Source organism: Ciconia boyciana, chromosome 6 (genome assembly GCF_034638445.1).
Source record: "Ciconia boyciana chromosome 6, ASM3463844v1, whole genome shotgun sequence".
Classification (NCBI taxonomy): Eukaryota; Metazoa; Chordata; class Aves; order Ciconiiformes; family Ciconiidae; genus Ciconia; species Ciconia boyciana.
In genome coordinates, this window is record NC_132939.1 from 5,788,906 (window position 1) to 5,810,485 (window position 21,580).

The 21,580-nt window shown below is 39.8% G+C and overlaps 1 protein-coding gene across 6 annotated transcripts in view; it reads left to right on the forward strand.

Moving 5' to 3' along the window:
- ANO5 (anoctamin 5) overlaps positions 1 to 21,580 on the forward strand; it is a 64,631-nt gene that overhangs the window by 23,254 nt on the left and 19,797 nt on the right. For 4 of the 6 annotated variants that reach the window (XM_072866040.1, XM_072866042.1, XM_072866041.1 and 1 more), the window contains 8 exons: positions 4,995 to 5,108; positions 13,619 to 13,687; positions 14,875 to 15,159; positions 15,507 to 15,620; positions 17,728 to 17,843; positions 18,756 to 18,890; positions 21,064 to 21,169; positions 21,259 to 21,319. In XM_072866040.1, coding sequence (XP_072722141.1) covers positions 4,995 to 5,108; positions 13,619 to 13,687; positions 14,875 to 15,159; positions 15,507 to 15,620; positions 17,728 to 17,843; positions 18,756 to 18,890; positions 21,064 to 21,169; positions 21,259 to 21,319 — 1,000 coding nt within the window. The remainder of the gene's footprint in view (positions 1 to 4,994; positions 5,109 to 13,618; positions 13,688 to 14,874; positions 15,160 to 15,506; positions 15,621 to 17,727; positions 17,844 to 18,755; positions 18,891 to 21,063; positions 21,170 to 21,258; positions 21,320 to 21,580) is intronic. The other 2 variants (XM_072866045.1, XM_072866046.1) reach the window with 1 other exon arrangement.

Below are 21,580 nucleotides of genomic sequence, written 5' to 3' on the forward strand. Positions count from 1 at the left end.
TACCCCTATTTATATAGGCATATATAAATATTTATATATAGGGGTGTATATATATTTATTTAGATAGGGGTATATAAATATTCTGAGTGAACTGGGGATCTAAGTGAGGGTGATAATTTTGTTTTTAAGCTGCTGAATGTTTCCTACTCTTGCAATTATGGAGGCTTTTCTTGTATTTTGATTCAGATTTCAAACCCTTACATTTTTGTCCATTTCTGTATTCTGAAAACTTTTCTGAAGTGGATTGTTAATTCATAAATTAACTGATTGCTTTGTAATATAGTTATTTTGGTTTGTTACATTGTCTGTGATAAAAACTAATTTGCCTGTAGGATTATCAAAGGTATGCAGTAAATAAATACTTGGTTTGTAGACTGTATCTTGTAAGTAAGCAAAATGTTGCAAATCAATTTTATTTTTTAATCTCAGGAAGTTTTCTTGTCTGTTAATGTTAGCACTATGATAATAAAACTCCCAGATGTGCTGATGGGGATAATGTTATTGACGTAACTTCTCAGCTTACCCATGAGTCATAGCCAGAGATTCTTCACTGTGCTACAACTCTAATGAGGCTAATGTATTGGATTCTTCCATCTCATATTAGTGTTGGTTACTGCTTTGCTACTGAAATTGCTGCTCTAAACCATCTTCCCATTCTGAGATACAGAAAGCAGAAGGTGAGGAACACTGAGGTCTGAACCTGCAGTCCCAGCTCTGTGAGGTTGGATACTTCTGAAACCTTGAACTTCAGGGAACTGAATTTGGGAAGTGTGTTTCTAAGTGTAGGCCCCTAAGAAACTTGCAGTTTTCTGTCTGAATATTAATCTGAAAAGTATTGCTCTAAGCCAAGTTCCTCTGTCTTTGAAGTACAAACATGGAGAGGGGTGGGGTGTATTTAGTAGCAAGGTGTATCTGGAGGAAGGTCCGTTGCCTACAAGGAGAGAGCTGTGCTAAATGGCTTGTAAGGACATAAATTTCTTGTTAGGTGGATGACCAGAAATAGAAATCCTTCTGAGTCCTGTGAAAATAGACAGGAATAAATCATTCAGATATACTCTGCAAAATATATTTGCTTTTCAGGTACTGTGATATCGTTAGACCACCGAGGGCTAGCTGATTGTACTGACCAAGGTCAGCTGTCTGTGTGCTTTGGTGGGCGAGCAGGGCCACAGAAATGTTTACCTGAGTCTCTTCAGCTTCAATCCCACGTCGTTTCTCTGAAGCACTTTCTGTTACAGTGTTTAGCAGTTGATGCCACATCCAGCAGCTCGCTTTTCCCTCTCCTGTTCGCAGTGCCTGGCTTGTTTGCTTTGGCCCTGGAGAAGCATATCTGAGCCACCTGTGGGAGCGAGGTGGCCAAGCCCTGCTCATCAAGTGTTTAGCAATGCGGGAGAGTTTTGATGGATTTGAACATAGCATGCGACCACCAGCGTTTACACGCCTTACCCACACCAGTTTGGGCAGAGGTGGAGTGTTACAGCCTTACTTCGTCTTGAGTTGAGCTTTGTTTATTTCCGTACTGACATCTTGGTCTTTCCTGTAACCTGCCCTATTTGAGTCAGGATTTCCTGCTGCAGGGCTTTAGTTCGTGTCTAACGTGAGGATTGCAAGTCTAGGTACTTGGAGGGTTGTTTGGTTGAACACGGTCCAGTACTCTGACCTCCGCCGGATGTCTAACAGAAGTTAACAATTATGTGATAACTAGGAATATTAATATAATTCCATATGAATCCAGTAAGTTTGCACTTACATAGCTACATGCAAAATTTAGCTCTTTATGATAGACCATTAGAGCATTCAATTAGCACATCTGTCTGCAGGCTATAAAGTCACTTAGTTCTTACAGAGATAATTAGACTGTTAAAACTGGAAAGTTACTACAGGAAAATAGGAAGGTAGTATTTGTTTTTGAACAAGTAGTTTTTGTAAACTTGCTTTGTAGCTTATTTAGCTACAAAAAAAAGATTTATCCAACTTTTGGAAGCACTGGTAAATGTTAAACACTTGCAGTAACATCATAGAATCATACGCTGACTTGGATTGGAAGGGACCTCTGGAGGTCTCCTTTGTCAACCTTCTACTCAAGGCAAGGCTGACTTCAAACATAGATCAGGTTGCTCAGTCAGGGCCTTGCTTGGTCACGCTGTGTGATCTCTGAGGATGGCGATTACCCAGTCTCTCTGGGCAACCTGTTGTACCCTTTCCCGCTCAACCACACCCTCACATCCAGTAGAAATTTCCCTTGTTACAACTTGTGGCTGTTGCCTCTCGAGTTTTCACCATATGCCTTGGCGCTCCATCTCTTCTGTAATTCCTCATTGGGTATTATTCAATTATTCAAAAGCTTCTGCTTGCTATCTGTGCTGCATTGGGAAGTTTTAATTCGGTTACTTGTATTCCAGCAGGTACATGTCACAGAATATCTGCTCTGATGACGTGTAACTTCATGTAATAACTGCAGGTTTTCTAAGATCAATTAATTTGAATACAGTTCTGGAAAGAGCTGTTAAGAAATAAGATGTAATGTTTTACGATTCACTGATGCAACCAATGCAAATTACTAACATTTTATATATTTTAAACCTGTAAGTGCACATGTATGCGCAGAGTTGCATGAATATGCAAGACTGATCTTGTTCTTCTTGTGAAATCCAAATACAGCAAAATGGAAAGGAATAATTTATGGATGTAATAAGTAGGCCTGTCACTATCCATGATGGATAATCCTATGTACAGAAGGAGAGGGAAGTGATAAGTATTCCCCTTCTCAAAGCAGATCCAACGATGACTACTGCATCTTCTTAAATTGATAGTCAGACCTTTAATAACTGAGCAGGATTCTGATATATCTTAGAAAATGAGCAAACTTTGATGGCACTAAAGATAAAGTATTACTTCAATTGTATGGAATAATCTAATTATAACTATGCTACCCAAAGAATTTGGGACACTCCTTTGGCAGGAGCTTATTTTGAAGTAAATATTATTGATTGATTTTAATTTTTTTCTTTGTGTATATGGATTTTGTTAGTTCACTAGGACAACATCTGTGCTTGCACAATCTCTGTCTTTTAAATTAGTGGTTGGGGTGGTCTGTTTTTAGGCTGATTCCCAACATTGTAAGTTGTTAGATTGCACTTTGGGGTTCACTTACTGTAATACTGCATAATTACAGAACTGTTGATGCTATGTAGATGTCGGTGTGGTTCTACGCGCTATGTTAATTTGATTAAATTAACATCTAAACAGTTGCAATTTGCTTGTAGTCACAATTATATTTACAAAAAACCCCCAAACCTGTAAGCACAAAATAGAATAGAAAAATGCTGTTTCTTTTCTTTTTATGTCCCAGTGGGTCCAACCTAACATGAGCGTAACAGAAACACGCATGCACTATTCATTAGCCAGTGCTTGTTTTGTTGCCTTTGCATTATATCCAAAGCAACTTTCTTACTGTTCTTTTTAAAAATCTGCTTAAGTAGCCAAATGATGGCAAGTAGCATTATAGGAGTCATTATTTTAAAACACCCGAGTTCATTATCAAAATGGATGCCAGCACAGCTTTGCCTTTAATAAAAAAGACATTGTAGTCATAATGTTTGTGGGTGCTTGTGTTCTTCTAATAGTTGGAGGAGGCTTTTCCTGGCTTTTTTAAGGACACGGATTTCTTGCTGACTTTAGTTGGGGGGTATGTGCTCAAAGCAGTTGGTTTGGGTCTTGGAGAGGAACAGTGGGCTTGCTAACTACTTGTTGGTTATTCCGGCAGAGTGGAAGGAGATATAATCTGTTCCTGAAGCGACGTCTCAGGGTAAAACAGTGATGAATGATATTGCAAGTGGCTTGGATGGCTGCAGTAATAACATGCTTCACTGTGTGATGCCTTCTGTTAACTGGGAGCAAGGGTCATAGTTACAAATGTTCTGTGCTTTCTCAGAACTTTTTCACGTGCATCCTTGCATGCTTTAAGAAGGAGAAGACAGAGACATAACCCTCGGAATTATTCCTTTTTTGTTCCTACTCTAATAAAATGAAAACCCAATTTGGTCTTCTATAAATACACTTTTGCTGATGGGTGTGGTTAAAAAAACCCACCACCAGCCTTTCTTAGCATAGAGTTAAATTTAGACCAGAGTATTAGCTTCTATGGTGAGCACTTTGCTGTATGAACCTCTAGTCTTGTAAACAATTTGGTAGAGCTAAATACTGATACGATCATAAATAATATCTAATATTATGTTAACTTCCCTAGGAGAGTGAGGTAATAGTCTTTATTTGCTTAACATGAATTGCTGTAGCCTAATCGGTGAAAAAGATGAATGTTGTTATTACGACATCCTGGCATGCTGATAAATAAAAATATGACCTTTAATAGATCAATTAGAATACTGATTACCCTGTTGCATCGATACATTTATTCGACACACCCCCCTTCCCCCCAAAAGTAAATATTCAGTTTTGAAATGTAACCTGTGTATTCTTCGTGTGCTGTTTTTGTACGTGGTTGTTGCTGGGACATATTTCTCTGTGGTGGTTGGCTTACTGAATCTTGTTACGTAGAAGAAAATGCATGGAGTTTACTTTTTGCTACCTGCTTCAAGTTGATGAACTGTGCCCTAGCTGGCTCTTGTGTGGAGAGGCATTCTAACTGCAGAAAAAAATCATGCTGTAAAATAACACTTGTCTTGATCATTTATGACACACTGTAAAGACTGTGAAAGAATAAATGGGAGCATTGTTCACAAGTACTGCTACACTAACATGTATGTATTCTTCATATACCAGTTATTTACATGTAGTGTTTGTGGGTATAAGCAGTTAATTTTGAAATTATTTTAACTGGATGTAGCCCTTGTTAAAACTTGCCCAAGTATGTCTTCAGCTATGAAGAAACTGAAGAACTGAGGCAATCTGGGAAACCTCTTTGTCTTCTGTTACATTTTAAAGCAACAGCAATACCTGTTTTTTTTTTAATCATATGCCTATGTCTTCCACAGATTGATAAAAGACATCAAAGCAAAGATTCTATTTTCTTCAGGGACGGTGTCAGGAGAATTGATTTTGTTCTCTCCTATGTGGATGATCTTAATAAGGAATGGGAAAAAAAGTTGGTAAGTTTGTCTTTTTGAGGTCCTCTTAATTCTTATCTATCATAACCTGAATATCAATTACTAAGCCTTTCAAATCACTACACTCAGCTGGAATTGGACTTAGCTAAAAATTTGATAGCTGTGTAAAAAGCCATTCCATGTACTGAAATTTCTGTGTAATTTACTGTTGTGCATTAGGACCCAATTTTATTAGATTTGGGGGGCTTTATTTACTTAATTGATCACTTTCCATTACGTAGGCTGCTCAAGATATTATACAATCAATGCCAAGTAATCAAAATGATTTTGCTTTCTTCATTTAACAGTCTTATAGTTAGCTGTGGCTTTGGTGAAACTGTACCTGTAAATAGTTAAATGAAGGAGGTTTCTTCTAAATAAGCAAAGCATTATCCAAATGAGATGTAACAATAACTTTTTTTCCCCAATCCTTTGACTTCAGTTAGAGCAGAAATGGATTCTTAGATCCAAGAATCCATGCAATTTTCTTTTTAAGACTTCTAAGACTTTTTTTTTAATACTCTGAGCAAAATATACACAAAGCTCCTCTTTGAGCTCTTCCCTGTGCTTGACTTGCTCTCTACTTACGTGTATTCATTCTTCTAGAAGAATATTTAAAGTAGCTTTGATAAGATACCTCCCGTGTAACAGAGCATGGAGTACAGGCTTTCTCTAAAATGCCAGTCAGTGATCATCCCTGAACTTCCCAGCCAGACCAAGTTGCCTGAACGGTAGCAGTAGGTCAGACAGAATCAGTAAATGACATGTATTTGTTCCTTGCTCACACTGACATTTGAGGTCTAACTTGACTAATATGCAAATTCAAGCTATTTAAAAAATCCGGTGCTATGAGATGCAGTCAAGATGAACAATAAATTCTATATAAGCATAATGTTTAAAAAATAATAATTGCAGGGATTTTAATTATTTTGTTTTCTCTTTATTCGCTGCCTTCTTTCTGAGACAGGAGAGGTTACATTTACAAACTAGTCTTTCCAATATATATGTCCAAAGTTTGTTCTTTAAAAAAAAAAAAAGACTTCATTCTCATGTAATCATATTATTCTGAAAGATAAGGCTTTTCTGAAGAAAACTAATTATACAGAGGCTTATGACAAAATCTTGATCCAAACTAAAGGTGTGTGAAGTAAAGAACGTTTCTCACCTATATCTTGTCATATTAAAGTGTTTCATAATTAAAAAATATAATTTCCTTTGAACAAAAACTGCACAGTTGAGCTGTTCAAAATTGCTTGCTGCTTACATTCCTTTATGAAGGAAATACTGTTTTCATTAAGGACTTATGCTGCCTATATGCAAATACGATCCAGTGTAGAACACAGCTCCTGCATCATATTCTTGTTACCTTAAAAAAAGCGAGAATCTCTGCCATCATCTCTGACACTTTTCCCAGCTTAAGCATCTCACAGTCTGCTTTCCTCAGCTAGCCACGTTCAGGAGATTTGCTTGGGTGACCAGGGTTATATTACAGCTATGGTACCACAGGTTTATTTAAAGGTATACTTTTTCAAACCCACACTGACTCTTTGTCAGGCTGCAATCCTAGCTAGATTCCTTCTTCTCCCATAAAGCAAAATGCATTTTTAAAAAAAAGAGAAGAGGAGACCAATCAGTGTAGAGAGAAGAAAAAGGTATCCATGCAAAATATGTGAAAGCAACTCTTAAAATAAACTTTTCCATTAGTCATACTCAAATAACATGAGGGAAGAAATGGAGACTGTTTAGGTAGTGTTTCAAGTGGGAAGGAAAACGAGCCAGATGCTCAGCCTAGTCACTCACTTGTATTGTGTGCAGCAATTTCTTTCTCATTGCTTTATAAGTCATTAGGGGGTAGCAGGAATCTTTGCCAGACCAGAGGCTATGTACAGGGGTGTCATTATAGACTGAAGGATTCACGTGGGGAAGAACCCAAGAGCTAGTAGCTGATATTGAAGTTCCTCTTTGAGGTAAAAAAAGCACTTAGTTAAGAAGCATCATCTCTGTCTTGCAAAAGGCTAGAACATGTGCATCAAGTTTCGTGAGATTTAATTCTGTGTATGTCTGCTACTTGCAAAAGAGTTTATGGCCCCATGGAAGAAGGCGTTTGGTTTGTGGCCCAGTAGGTTAGCTCTGCGGTCGCAGAACAGACAGGCATGACGATATCAATGTTATGGTGTGTGAATTTTTACACAGTCCTTGGGGAGTCTGGTAAGAAAATAAAATTTGCCCTATATTTATGTCCAGCATAGGTCTTTATACATTGAATGTGCCCATAAATTAATGCAGATTTCTTAGCATAGAAGTACTGTGCTGTTGTCTTTGTGGGAACAAGATTTAAATAGTGATACACTGCAGCCTTTGGAATTTGTCTGACATACTGTACTTGCTATTGTACAGTTGTTGCAGGAAAGACATTTGAATTTCTTCTACTGTAGTACAATGATACAGCAAAATGTGACAGCTAAGAATAGAAATGTTCATGGGAAGAGAATAACAGTTGTGACAAATGGTTTTGTTTTCTTGTCTCAAGGAAACAGCTTTATTCTGCATTTCTAAGAAAGGGATAAATAACTGCTTTGTGTGTTTCAACATAGCCCTGATACAGATGTAAGAGACGGTCTGTTCATCTTCTCCTTTAGCTTCATGCAGAACAAATGCATTAACTTCTTTGATGTTCCCCATAAACTTTCCAGCTTAAACTCTGTTTTGAACTTGCCTTCTGTAAGCTACATGAATAAATCCTAACCACGAAGTCTCTAAACAAAATTAGCATTACATTTTTGTGAGACATACTTTATATTTTTCCTCAAAGCCTCTAGCAGATAAGTGGAAATATTTTACCCATACATGAAATGCGTGTGAACATGGAAATATAAATATAATTTTTAAAGGTATCTAACAAAGTATTAATGTATGACCAGGACATGATCTTTATTGTCCATAAGTGTATTTCTTCACAGGAAACTTCAGAGCATTAGGACTCTGGGATCTCTGTGCAAAGTGACTTGTTCCTGTGTTTACTGGAAGCAAACTCCCCCTATCCCCAGCAGGGCATAGAGATACAGAAAGAAATTTTATCTAGTCCTTTCCCACTTTTCATCATCTCGGACAGAAACTTCTGCTTTCTCACAGGCACCAGATAGCCCAAAGTTATGGAGCCAGGGGTAGCAAAAAAATCAGATGCTTGTTGTTCCTGCTGCACCCTGTTAGGCTGCCGACTGTGAGAAGCTGCGTCCCCAGCTCTGCAGGAGCAGCTGAAAACTGGGCTTGATCCGAACTGGGCACCTTTCCATGCTGCTTTACAGCAGCCTGGCTGGTACTTGGAGAAGGAAGGTGTTTGGCATCTCCTGCACTTTGGGGGCACGCAGAGCACCCTCCCAAGCCATGCGGGCAGTCCCCGCGGCACTGGGATAGGGCCGGTTATCTCATCTCTCTCGTCAGCCCCTGGCTCTTGTGGCTTGCAGGTGGATGAGAGGAGAAAGGGCCTTTCCTAAACAGGCTCTGTCTCACCTGAAACGTTCTCGCCAGGGAGCTGTGTAGGCAGCCTGAGCCTGGACTGAGCCCATCTGTGGTAGGCCTGTGAAGTGAATTGTGTTTTCTCAGGGTACAGGTAAGAGCAGAGTTCTTGTATGCTTTACAGTAGTATGTGATTGTTCCTAAAGGCTATATTTATTTCCCAATATCCTACACATGACTGCAGTTAGAATATGTCTGAGCATCCTCATAGATAAAAAGCTTTTGTGAGCTTGGTGCTCCCTGCCTAGAGGAAGGGGAAAAGTCAGGAGGAGGAGTTTGGTTAAGGAATAGTATGTTGTAAAATTAAAATGATTTTACTCTCCTGTTTACTGATTGTTACTAGCAGTAACAGCATTGTTATCAAGAAACAGGTTTATAAGTTGTCTATCTTCCTTAGGTAACTAATCATGCAGTGTTGCATCTGCATTGGGCATATTAGTACCGCTGGACTTTGGATCTTGCTTTGTTAATCTTATCAGGATGGTTCATTACAGCCAAGCATACGTTAGGTGGTAAAGTTACTCTGTACAAGTATGCGGGATATCCACAGCGCTGTCTGGAGAGGTGAATGCTTTGCTGGCCTCTCTTCTATATAGGCCACAGTGGTCTCAAGAAAATGTGGTTTCGGTCTTTTACACATGCTTTGGAGAGGCTTAAGAACTGTACTTAAATAAAATGTGAGGAAGGGCATTAGCCCACTATTACTGATCTTCACTGATGTGATTACTTATGTTGCTATCCTCTTCCCTCTGTGACTGCAGAGTGGCATCTACAGTGGAGTCACAAATATATGCACTAGGTCTAACTTTTTAGGTTTGGCACAGTAGGCTTAAAATTCTTACAAGTATGTACTAAAACAAAACAGCACTGGTCCAAGGGTACACTTTGTCCATTTTAAGCCTTTGATGGAGACATGAAGAAATCTAGTATTTGGCAAGAAAAGGGGGAGCGTTGTTTTTTTTTCAGCAGATTGATTGCCTTTTAAAGATGGTTATTTCAAGTGACTGGAAAGTACAGTACATTCACATGGGTTTTGGAGAAGGTGGCTTATGGGAAGAGAGCAAGGTGGTAAAAAAAGCATAATTTGTATTAGAGCACTGCAGTTTATCACACGAAGTATATGGTAAGGAAGGATCAGTAAGATGGGGCCAGACCCTTTGGTTCTGTCTGTTACTAAGCTGCACAGCTGGAAGAGGAGCTGGCTGGTGTCTCTGGTGGCAGAGAACCCTCTGAGCTGACTCGCTTGGCTCCTCCAGCGTTTGCTGGGGAAAGAACGCCTGCCAGCATGCTTTGTTTGGAGAAAATGTAATCCAGGCTAGCACATAGCTTTGGATTCCAGGCTTGAGTGTCAGCTGTTATATAGCACTTTCAAATGTAATCATAAATCACCTTTTAGTTGTATTGTTCTCTATTAGATCAGCAGGTCAGCAAACAAGAGTTCTCAGGTTGTTTTATACAGGTGCATGTAGGCAGGTTTGTGGGATAGATGAGTTAAAAAATGCATGGAATTGCATTTGCCCCCAGCATGTGCTAGAACTCAGGAATTACCATATTTGCAAGTTAATCTAGGCCAGTGTCTAATTTAATGTCTAATAATATTTGGCAAAATTAGATGTGACAGGTAGAAATGCAAGGCCGCTAACACAGGAAAATATATCAATACATCTTCACATAGATTTGAGGGCCATTAAAGCTATTCTTCAGTCTGTATTCATTTATCTGAGTAGTTTATGCAAACTGAAATGCAAATAGGGCAGCCTGCTCCTCACAGACATGCAGGAAAAGGAAATTGGCTGAAAACTAGGGTGTGTTGGTTTTTTTTTTTTGTGTTTGAAAAATGTCATTTAAGATCTTTTAGTAGAGAAGACATCACACAGCACTGCAGGTTTTAGCTAGAAATAAGTTGGTAGTCTAGCTAATGCATTCTGAAGAGGCTAGGACTCAATATTTAGCTTAATTTGTAGTTATTCTGGCAGTTCTTCAGCAAATTTTTTATACTTAAAAGGAAATTAATTCAGTCTCACAATAGGAGCAAAAATTCTAGAGAGAAGGAGGGGAAGAAAATGTTCTTACCTAAAGATACCACCTAGGAATTACTTGGAAAAATACAGAGTTCAAGAAGAGTCTCAAACTCACAGAGGTCATGCAGCCATCACGCACTGCCACAGGCACATTTATTTATCTCTGCATGAAGTCCACACTGACTTTATGCCAGCTAAGCATATGTAAGCTTACACGTGATGATTTGTTAGTCTTATCTAGTTTTACAGTTATGTTGTTTGTGAAGCATACTGTTTGAATTGTCTGTAATCAGTACTTGAACATCCATATCAGACATGATTGTTAATCTGGTAAATAGATGATACTATAAGCGATTAGTCTTCCAGATGCTTCCACAATTTTTATTTTTATCTAGTTTTAACATTCTCTTAGAAATATAGCTAAACTTGAACAATAACACACCACATGCATCACCCTCCGGAAGAGTCAGAAGTCCTCAAGACTCATGACTGCATTTACTTCTCTGGTGTCACACTTTAGACATTGCTGACCGAGAAAAATGGCCAGTGCTCTATCTCTATACTGACTTATGGATGGTGGCAAATGCCTTGGGGGGTAGTTACAGCAATGGAAGCAGAGCAACTGGCAGTGCAGAGGCAAACGCATCTGGGCTGCCGCACTGTGGCAAGATATTGCTGGCCGGGTAGAGAACCTGGTTTTAAAAATATGTCACATAGATGCTCACGTACACAAGGGTCAGGCCACTGAAGAACATCAAAACACCCAGCAGGTGGATCAGGCTGTTCAGATGGAAGTGGCTCAGGTGGATCTGGACTGGCAACATAAGGGTGAATTATTTATAGCTCGGGGGGCCCATGACACCTCAGGCCATCAAGGAAGAGATGCAACATATAGATGGGCTCGTGATCGAGGGGTGAACTTGACAATGGACACTATTGCACAGGTTATCCGTGAATGTGAAATATGCGCTGCAATTAAACAAACCGAGCAGTTAAAGCCTCTGTGGTATGGAGGACGATGGCTGAAGCATAAATACGGGGAGGCCTGGCAGGTCGATTATATCACACTCCCACAAACCCGCCAAGGCAAGCGCCATGTGCTTACAATGGTGGAAGCAACCACCGGATGGCTGGAAACATATCCTGTGCCCCATGCCACCGCCTGGAACACTATCCTGGGCCTTGAAAAGTAAGTCTTATGGCAACATGGAACCCCCGAAGGAATTGAGTCGGACAACGGGACTCATTTTCGAAACAACCTCATAGACACCTGGGCCAAAGAGCATGGCATTGAGTGGGTGTATCACATCCCCTATCATGCACCAGCCTCTGGGAAGATCGAACGATACAATGGGCTGTTAAAGTCTACGCTGCAAGCAATGGGTGCTGGGACATTCAGACATTGGGATACCCATTTAGCAAAGGCCACCTGGTTAGTCAACGCTAGGGGATCTGCCAATCGAGCTGGCCCTGCCCAGTCAAAACTTCTACGTACTGTGGAGGGCGATAAAGTCCCTGTAATGCACATAAAAAAACATGCTCGGAAAGACAGTGTGGGTTACTCCTGCCTCGGGCAGAGGAAAACCCATTCATGGGATTGCTTTTGCTCAGGGACCTGGGTGCACTTGGTGGATAACGTGGAAGGATGGGGAAGTCCGCTGTGTACCTCAAGGGGATTTGATTTTGGGTGAGAATAGCCAATAAATTAAACTGTATTATGTTAATTGCTATATAACATTGTATGTCATCATTTCTGTGGTGGCTATCTGCCATATCAATGGTATTACAGTAAGAATCACCCAGATTAATGGAGAATGAACTTTGATGAAACTGAGCAAAGTGCAGAGGTGATGGAACCAGAACTGGCTTCAGCATGCAACAGTCCAACACCACACACCATCTCTCCTGCCCTGAAGGACTGTTATGACAGATGGAACCCAAAGTCATGGACTAAATGAACTCAACGGACATTTTAGAGGGGTGGCCCATAGGCTGAGGGAATGATATCTGTGGGTATATATCAAAAACCAGGAAAAGTGGTGGTGATTAATTGGAAAGTATTGGAAAGTGTGGGACCTGGGCATGACGTAGATGGTCTAGAATAAGGGGTGGGAACTGTCCTGTTTTCGGCTGGGATAGAGTTAATTTTCTTCCTAGTAGCTGGTATAGTGCTGTGCTTTGGATTTAGGATGAGAATGATGTTGATAACACACTGATGTTTCCATTGTTGCTAAGCAGTGCTTACACTAAGTCAAGGACTTTCCAGCTTCTCATGCTCTACCGGCTGAGAAGGCTGGAGGTGCCCCTGAAGCTGGGAGGGGGCACAGCCAGGACAGCTGACCCCAACCGGCCCAAGGGCTATTCCATACCATACGGCGTCATGCTCAGTATAGAAACCGGGGGAAAGCTGGCCGGGGGGCTGCTGCTCGGGGACTGGCTGGGCATCGGTCAGTGGGTGGTGAGCAATTGCACTGTGCACCACTTGCTTTGTATATTTTTTATCATTCTTGTTGTTGTTGTTATTATTATCCCTTCCTTTTCTGTCCTATTAAACTGTCTTTATCTCAACCTGTGAATCTCTTTTTTTTCCCCCACGATTCTCTCTCCCATCCCACTGTGGGGCGAGGAAGTGAGCGAATGGCTGCATGGTGTTTAGCTGCCTGCCACATTAAACCACAACACTGGTTAACAAGATTGCACAGTTTATGAACCTATTCCCAACAAATAAGTTTCCAGTTGCCAGTCAGTACAATTCCCGATGTGTTGCCATGACTAGGCTGGCCTTCACTCAGAAGTGGTCTGGTGTGCATCAGCTGGTTTTTGTCTGTTGGTCTGCTTTCTTTTACAAAGGTCACATAGCATTGAGGGGTTGTCATCAGGGCAGCGAGGAGGAGTGAAACTCAAGTGAAGTCATCAGTAAGCGATCAGTTAGTTGCTAGCTTCATCAGTTAATAAAGTGTGTTTGTTTCTCTTCAGGAAAGAAGAAAAGAATTTGAGAGCAATCTGCAAAAGGCTGGTTTGGAACTAGAAACAGAAGATAAGAAGGTAAAAAAAAAAAAAGGATAAAAATCAGGACCAAAGAAATAGACCTGCAAATTACTAATTAATATATACCGCTTTGTTTCTTTGAGACAAATTATACATTTTTATACCAGATTCCAGTGGAGTACAACTAATTTAAGTGAAACAAGCTTAATGTGTCTATTGGAGTTATTTTTCCAGATCTGTTCATAAGAATTGTGGAAAATAAATTTAATTCAGGAGGAAGTTATGGCTTTTGGTTTCATAACAAAAAGAAAGCAGTTCCATAATAGCTGTGATTTCATTTAAACCCATGTAAACGGGAAGTATGCTCACAGCTAGATTTAGTCCCACCTAACAATGAGTAACATGTTTGGAAGTCAGTGAATAGCTTAGCGTATGCCCACTGGATTTGTAATTATGATGAGGAAGGACTCTGGTGTAACAACTTGAGGATGTTTGATTAGTGTTACTGTTTTGTTTAAAAACTTGAGAACGTGGGATGCTGACTTCTTCAGTCAGCATGCTCTTTTTTTCTGCCAGATATTGAGTGGGGCAAAATAACTCTTGATGAAGTTTAGAGTCTGTAACATCCATAGATGGGGATTCATTGAGCAACATGTTAAAAGTACCTTCTGATTGCCATTTTCTCCTGTGTATGCAGAGGAACACTAGAAGAGCATTTACTGTAGGGTGAGGCCTGTGATAAGATTATTCCTCATCATAGCTGTGAGGCTGTAACAGATCTGAGCTCTGGTTGGTAACTCCTTTTTGCAAGGAGTCTTGTACGCTCTACTCCGCTGTATGAAAACTGCCCCCTCCAGGAAAGATACCAGCTTTACAGTCCAGCACGGTGGTCTGTAAGACGCGTGGGCTGCCAGTGCAAACCCTTGCATTTCCAATGCACTCACAGCGTAATGAGAATTTTCAGGCCTCAGTGTACAAGGTTAATGTAGTTTGAAAAGCCTTTGTGAGCTTTTAGTAGTGCAAAGATTATCTTTAAGAACAAGCAACCACTCGGATAAGCTTTTCAGTTAAAAAAAAAAAAACCAACATATAAAAAAAATCCCTCTATTCCCCCTCCCCCCCTTTTTTTTTTTAAAGCTTTCAAAAATATGTGAAAGGCAGTAAATTTTGTATAGCAACTATTCTCATGAATCTTGCAATAAAACACAGTTTAGTTGATGTCCGATTTAACTTTCCTGGGGCAGGAATCTGAAGATGGCAAGATTTATTTTGTGAAGATCCATGCCCCATGGGAGGTTCTGATCACATATGCAGAAGTGCTGAACATTAAAGTTCCCATCAAGGAAAATGACATTCCGTCAATGGTGGAGAACCCCCTGGACTGTATGCTTGCACCATTCAGGCTTCCCGAGAAGGTGATGCACCCTGAACCAGATTATTTCACGGCCCCATTCAGCAAGGAGAAGCAGGAGCTGTACCTCATTAATGACAAGAGCACTTTCTTCTCACCATCCATGAGAAACAGAATAGTACGTATGTGAATTTGTCTACTTTTATTTACATGTAGATTTACATGGTCCCATAGGAGTATTCATGCAGGGAAGGAGTATATACACTGTGAGTAAATATGAGGAAACCTAGATGCCTACGTATCTTTCTTACAAATCTGGAATAGTATTTGTTGGAGTGGATCTTCTAGATGTCTACAAGGCAAGCATGCCCTCAGTGGTCTCATACAGGGTAGAGCCTCCTGAAGAAACACTTTTTGCTTTTGCATGTTATTCCTGCAGATTATACACAGTGCACAACTATTAAAGGTTTCTGTTAAATGGCCTCAAAGCAGGAAAGGTCTGAAATTCTTGTGTTTGAATCTCAGGTTAATTATATTCTTACACGTTGCCCGTATGGAACAGAAGAAGGGAAGAAAAAATTTGGGATTAAGAGACTGCTAAATAATGGCACCTATTCAGCTGCATATCCTCTACATGATGTAAGTATTTTAGCTTTCTGCTCCCTTGAGCATTTCCCAGTGTTTTTACTCTTTTACCTACTGTGACATTTGCTGTTTCCAGCAGAAATGAAAATGCACTCAAACCCTTCCATTTGTCCCAGTAATTGATTCTGGTTTATAATACACAAGACGTATCTGCCAGCCCTACTATTTGGCTTTTATGTGCTGAAATGTTTCTTCCTATGCACGCATACAGGAGCCGAGTTTCTAGCATATACCTGTGTGTCAGTCACATAATGTGTCAGAGACTTATTCCATAGTATATTCCTGTAATGTTAATGATACAGATTATGCGGTAGTACATTAGAAAGATTGCAACAAGGAATGAATGCCTGCTGTAGGTGCTTACATTCAGCAGTGTGTGTATGTGTATAGGATGTGTACGTACATATAGTGTAGTTATATAAATACTCTTAGGATCATACCGTGTTGGGACTGAAGTCAGATGAGTTGCATGAGCTCTACATTTCAGTGTGGGGTGGTCACTTGTCCATCTCCTAGCGAGCTTTGGTGAGCAACTGCAAATACTAGAAGTGTGGTCAGGATGGTAAATACTGGTGTTTAGATTTTGCTTTAGGGTCAATTTTTAATACCACATATATGGCTTTAGCCCTGAAATCCCGTGGAGGAAGCAAGAGAGATGGGTTACCGTATTTTATGGATATTTTTTTTTAATTCCCTTCTGAATGTTGTGTTTAATTTGTTGCTTAAATCTTAAATTCTCTCCTTGTTTTTAATAGTTATTTGAGATTTGTCACAATGCTTTAGTGAACTTAAATAGCTTATTTATATCTGTGAATTCTACTACAGGATATTTTTAAATACGTTATATAGATTTATACTTTTAAATATTTTTTTCTCCCGTAGAAAATGAAAAGAAATGGATGAATGGACATTCTCTAGGTTTTCAGGGGGAAAGTTTAGCTGATCAGAGTCTAGGCTGTAGAAGACTAGTCTAGGCTGGGAAGTACTTTATACTGTTGGGACTACCAAACCACAGATAATAAAAAGCAGTTGTACAAGAGTCTCTTCTATACAAGTACAACCAACCTTAAATGCTAAGAAATCATATGAAAAAATTCCAAAATCATGAGACAGACTCACAAATCATTGTCTAAAAAATAACTATTTAACCTTTTAAAATATTTTTAAAATGTGAACTTTAGGTTGTTTAAACTTCTTGAGTTCTATTTAGAAACCAATTTTCATGCTTTTCTTTGTGATTGAGAGACATTCAGAGGAAAAAAGGAAAACCAAGATCACAAACTGAATATTTGACACAGCCAAGTATTTCTAAAGGCAGAGTTTTACAATACAAAATAAAATCACAAGAGCTGTCAGAAACTGGGGTTATTTTGTGCTGTTTAATTTCTAGGAAACTGATGAAGTTCCAAAATTTTCTTAGTATTTGACAGGTAGATACATGATAGTGATGAACAGTGCTGAAGTTAATTAGCGTCAGAATTTCATTTTGCATGTCCTTGCATTACAGCTTGAGAAACTGCAGCACGGAGTACATTATAGTGGTATGGCTGGAGGCAGGAAACAACTTTAATTTATATCCCCTAGTTTACGTCTCTTGGTGAAATGCTTTTGGCTGTGCAATTTACAATGAGAGCCTGATTCAGAAGTACAGAGAACAGGATTTAAATTTGCATTATTTTTAATGAAGCGGGAGTAAAACGGTGGTTTCCTACTTTAGGGAAGCTTGAGCTTCTGCAATTGCATATGCTACACCAGTGTAAAGGAACAAACTATTCACTGCAGTAATCTACCAGTGCAAAGGAGTATGTTGTACCAGCACAACACTGGTGTAAAGTAACATGATGTGATTACAGTGCAGGTTGATTTAATGTCCAAGATTGAGAAGTGTTTTTTGAAAATGTGTATTATCTTAAAACATACATAGAAAGGGTTCTACTTAAATAAAGTGGTGAGGTAGAGTGCTAAGTTTGAATTTGAAATTAGTTTAATTGGTATAATCTTAAGAGGGATGCATTATCATCATCATTAATGTTCATTTCTTTTAATGTAGTATTTGAGTCTGTCAATGAGGTGTTTTGCCTTTACTCTGATTTGCTCGCAGTGCCAGTATTGGAAAAAGGCAAATGATCCAAACTGTGACAATGAGAGATACACGCTGTACATGGAGTGGGCCCGTTTCTTGCGGTTCTACAAAGAACAGCCTTTGGACCTCATCAGGTAAAATACTGCCTGTGTTTGATTATATTTACTTGGTTTTCACTGTAATACAAGTGTGTATTCATTTGTAGCTTGATCCTACTGAGAAATTTTTACTACTTTTAAGATCCAATGAGAATTGGATACTTAATTGGGCACTAGGTCCTTGGAGGACATGACACAGGCTTTTACTAGCAACTGGAAAAATGCTTTATCTCAAATCAAGCCTCTTTCAATCTAGCCAGCGTGCCGGGGTCAGGTGTCTTACAGGTAATTCAGCTGTAGAAGAACACATACAAAGAATACCTTGCATTTTATAATCAATATCTGCCACAATTTTTAAAGATTGACTTGAAATTTTGAAATTTCAACAGAGACTTGAAAAAACACTGATAAAATAAGTTTCTGAAGCTTGACTCTTAATTCAGTACTAAACCCGAATTTAAACTAACTTTACCCAAGATTTCTTTGATTCAGTTCATGTGCTATAACAAAAACATTACTTTATTCATGGGTTACAGTTGCCCCATTCATAACACAACCAGTTGTATTTCTGTGAATTACCCACTCATTCTAACCATATGATTAGAACTGTTGTGCCCAGTTTCATTTTGTATAGCTCCTTGGAAAATCAAAAAAGTAAATCTTCATTTACATTATCCTGTGGGAAGAGGAAAGAGGGATTTTTAAAGCTGGAGCTCCTGCTAGGAAGAAAAAAAGGGTCAAAAGAGGCCATATATTTTGTTCATTCAGCTTGCATAACTTCTCACAGCTAGCTTCGAATCCCATTTTTCCAGTGTACATCAATGCATTTACTCTTCTGTTAAATGAGAATTTTTCCAAGTGTTTCATTTTGACTCTGGCCAGTTTGCTCTGTTGCAGTTTTAAACTTCGCTTTGTATTCCTATTAATTGCATTTTTTTTTGTATTCAGGAAGTACTATGGTGAGAAGATTGGAATCTATTTTGCCTGGCTAGGATTTTACACTGAGATGTTATTCCTTGCAGCAGTTGTTGGCTTAATCTGTTTTCTTTATGGCTTGTTTACAATGAATGAAAATATGAGCAGGTGAGTGTAATGTTGACAGTCTCCTGGGCTTATAATGGAAAAAGCTAAGCAATGTGAAAACTTTGTTCTTGCAAAAAAACAGGTAACAAGCTTTTAAAGCTTGTCAGAGCAGACAAATTTGTTCTCCTCCTACCTTTATTGACTAAAATGGTGGTGGACAGCTAATGCAGAACTTGTGACTATTAATGAGTAAGACTCACTTTGTAGGTGAAAAGCAATATTTTATTGCCATTTGACAATAGCTTTTTATATTGGAGTACCTGCAATATATAAAGTCCTAAGAGTACCACTGACATCTCTCAAAATTATTCGTTTCAAGTGTTTATTGTTGCCTTAAGCTTTTCTATTTTAATCTGTCTTGCAGAGTAGTCCTTTGACCTTTTTGTGTAGGTCATCATCTGTACTAACTACCAAAACCATGAGCACAGGACAGATCAGCAGTGTTCTCCCGTCAAAGAGGGATCCAGTATCTCGGAAGGCAGAGTTCGCTTCTTTTTAAATAAGCATTGTATTTGTTTCTTCAAGGGTCCCAAGATTTATCATAGTCAGGGATCTGGGGGGGCGGACGGATGGGTGTGCATGGGTGGGGAGAGGAAAAGAGGTTGGCATTTAATTGCTCACTGTTTTTTAGAAGAAGGCTTCTAGTAAATTTTGAGTTTTAACCATAAAGGATGAATAACAGGTTAAAATTCTCATCCATTCTATTGAGTTATGTCATTTTGAGACTTACATTTTAGCTAGGTTCAGAATTCACCTGCGAATACTGCTATACGTGTTCAGATTTCTCTGGATACTGAAGGACTATCATAGGATTGTAAACTTTGCCCACTGTAGTAGTTTTGAAGTAGCAAATTTTACTGTAGATAGCAAAGCTGAATTAATACCTCTGCTTTTAGAAAAGGTGTTTTGAATGCTTTACTAACCTGATGAGAAATAACACGGTTTATATCTCACCTGAAAGCAGTGCATGTGCAGTACAGCTCCTTACAGACTTCTGATTCATTACTAATATCTTAATTCATGATCTGGGTAAGGGGATTGAGTGCACTCTCAGTAAGTTTGCAGACGACATCAAGTTGGATGGGAGTGTTGAGGGTAAGAAGGCGCTACAGAGGGATCTAGACAGGCTGAGGCCAACTGTATAAGGTTCAACAAGGCTCAGTGCCGGGTCCTGCACTTGCGTCCCAACAACCCCATGCAATGCTACAGGGTTGGGGAAGAGTGGCTGGAAAGCTGCCCAGCAGAAAAGGAACCTGGGGGTGTTGGTTGACAGCTGCCTGAATACGAGCCAACAGTGTGCCCAGGTGGCCAAGAAGGCCAATAGCATCCTGGCTTGTATCAGGAATAGTGTGGCCAGCAGGAGTAGGGAAGTGATCATGCCCCTGTACTCAGCACTGGTGAGGCCGCACCTCGAATACTGTGTTCAGTTTTGGGCCCCTCACTACAAGAGAGACATTGAGGGGCTGGAGCGTGTCCAGAGAAGGGCAACGAAGCTGGTGAAGGGTCTGGAGCACAAGTCTGATGAGGAGCGGCTGAGGGAACTGGGGTTGTTTAGCCTGAAGAAAAGGAGGCTGAGGGGAGACCTTATCGCTCTCTACAACTACCTGAAAGGAGGTTGTAGCGAGGTGGGGGTCGGTCTCTTCTCCCAGGTAACAAGCGATAGGACGAGAGGAAATGGCCTCAAGTTGCTCCAAGGAAGGTTTAGACTGGATATTAGGAAAAATTTCTTCACTGAAAGGGTTGTCAAGCATTGGAACAGGCTGCCCAGGGAAGTGGTTGAGTCACCATCCCTGGAGGTATTTAAAAGACGTTGTAGATGTGGTGCTTAGGGACGTGGTGTAGTGGTGGACTTGGCAGTGCTAGGTTAACGGTTGGACTTGATGATCTTAAAGGTCTTTTCCAACCTATATGATTCTATGGTAGAATCAGAAAGCCCATACCAAGTGAATTGCTAGTTCTCCTCCTTGTAGCAGCTGCTGCATTTCTTGGCTTGCCCTGACCAACTACAGGTTAACACCAGTGAATGTGACAAGACTTGGCATCTTCTCTGTGAAGCTGCAGATGTTGAGCTTTGAACAAATGAAGCTTTTAATTTATTTTTTTTTAAATAAATTTCATATAGTATCTCTTCAGATGCTATGAAAACAGATACTGTACAATATTTTCTCCTCAGCAAAGAAATCTGTGACCCTGCAGTTGGAGGAGAGATCATCATGTGCCCTCTTTGTGACCGAAAGTGTGACTACTGGAGGCTAAACACCACCTGTGAGTCCTCAGAGGTCTGTATCTGGTTCTCCAGCCACTTGTCATTTTTGTTCATACTGAAAACTGTTTCGGTACCGACCTGTTCCTGTGTATTCTGTTGCAGTATTCCCATTTGTTTGACAACGTGGCAACTGTCTTCTTTGCCATCTTCATGGGCATATGGGGTGAGTACATTTGATAAGTTTTATGTCAAGCAGGAAGGAGATCTTGGCCAAACTGCTGAGGGACACTGGTAATGGGAAGAAGAGGAATAATGGCTTCACTTTAATATCCTACCTCAGACGCAAAAGTGATGAAAGAGTAAAAATAATTTGAAGTTACAGAGGGATTGGACTTAAACAAAACGAAGCAAAATCCAGCCGATATCTAGGATATCATAAGCATTGCATACTCTAACATGCGATACATAAGCATTGCAAACTGCT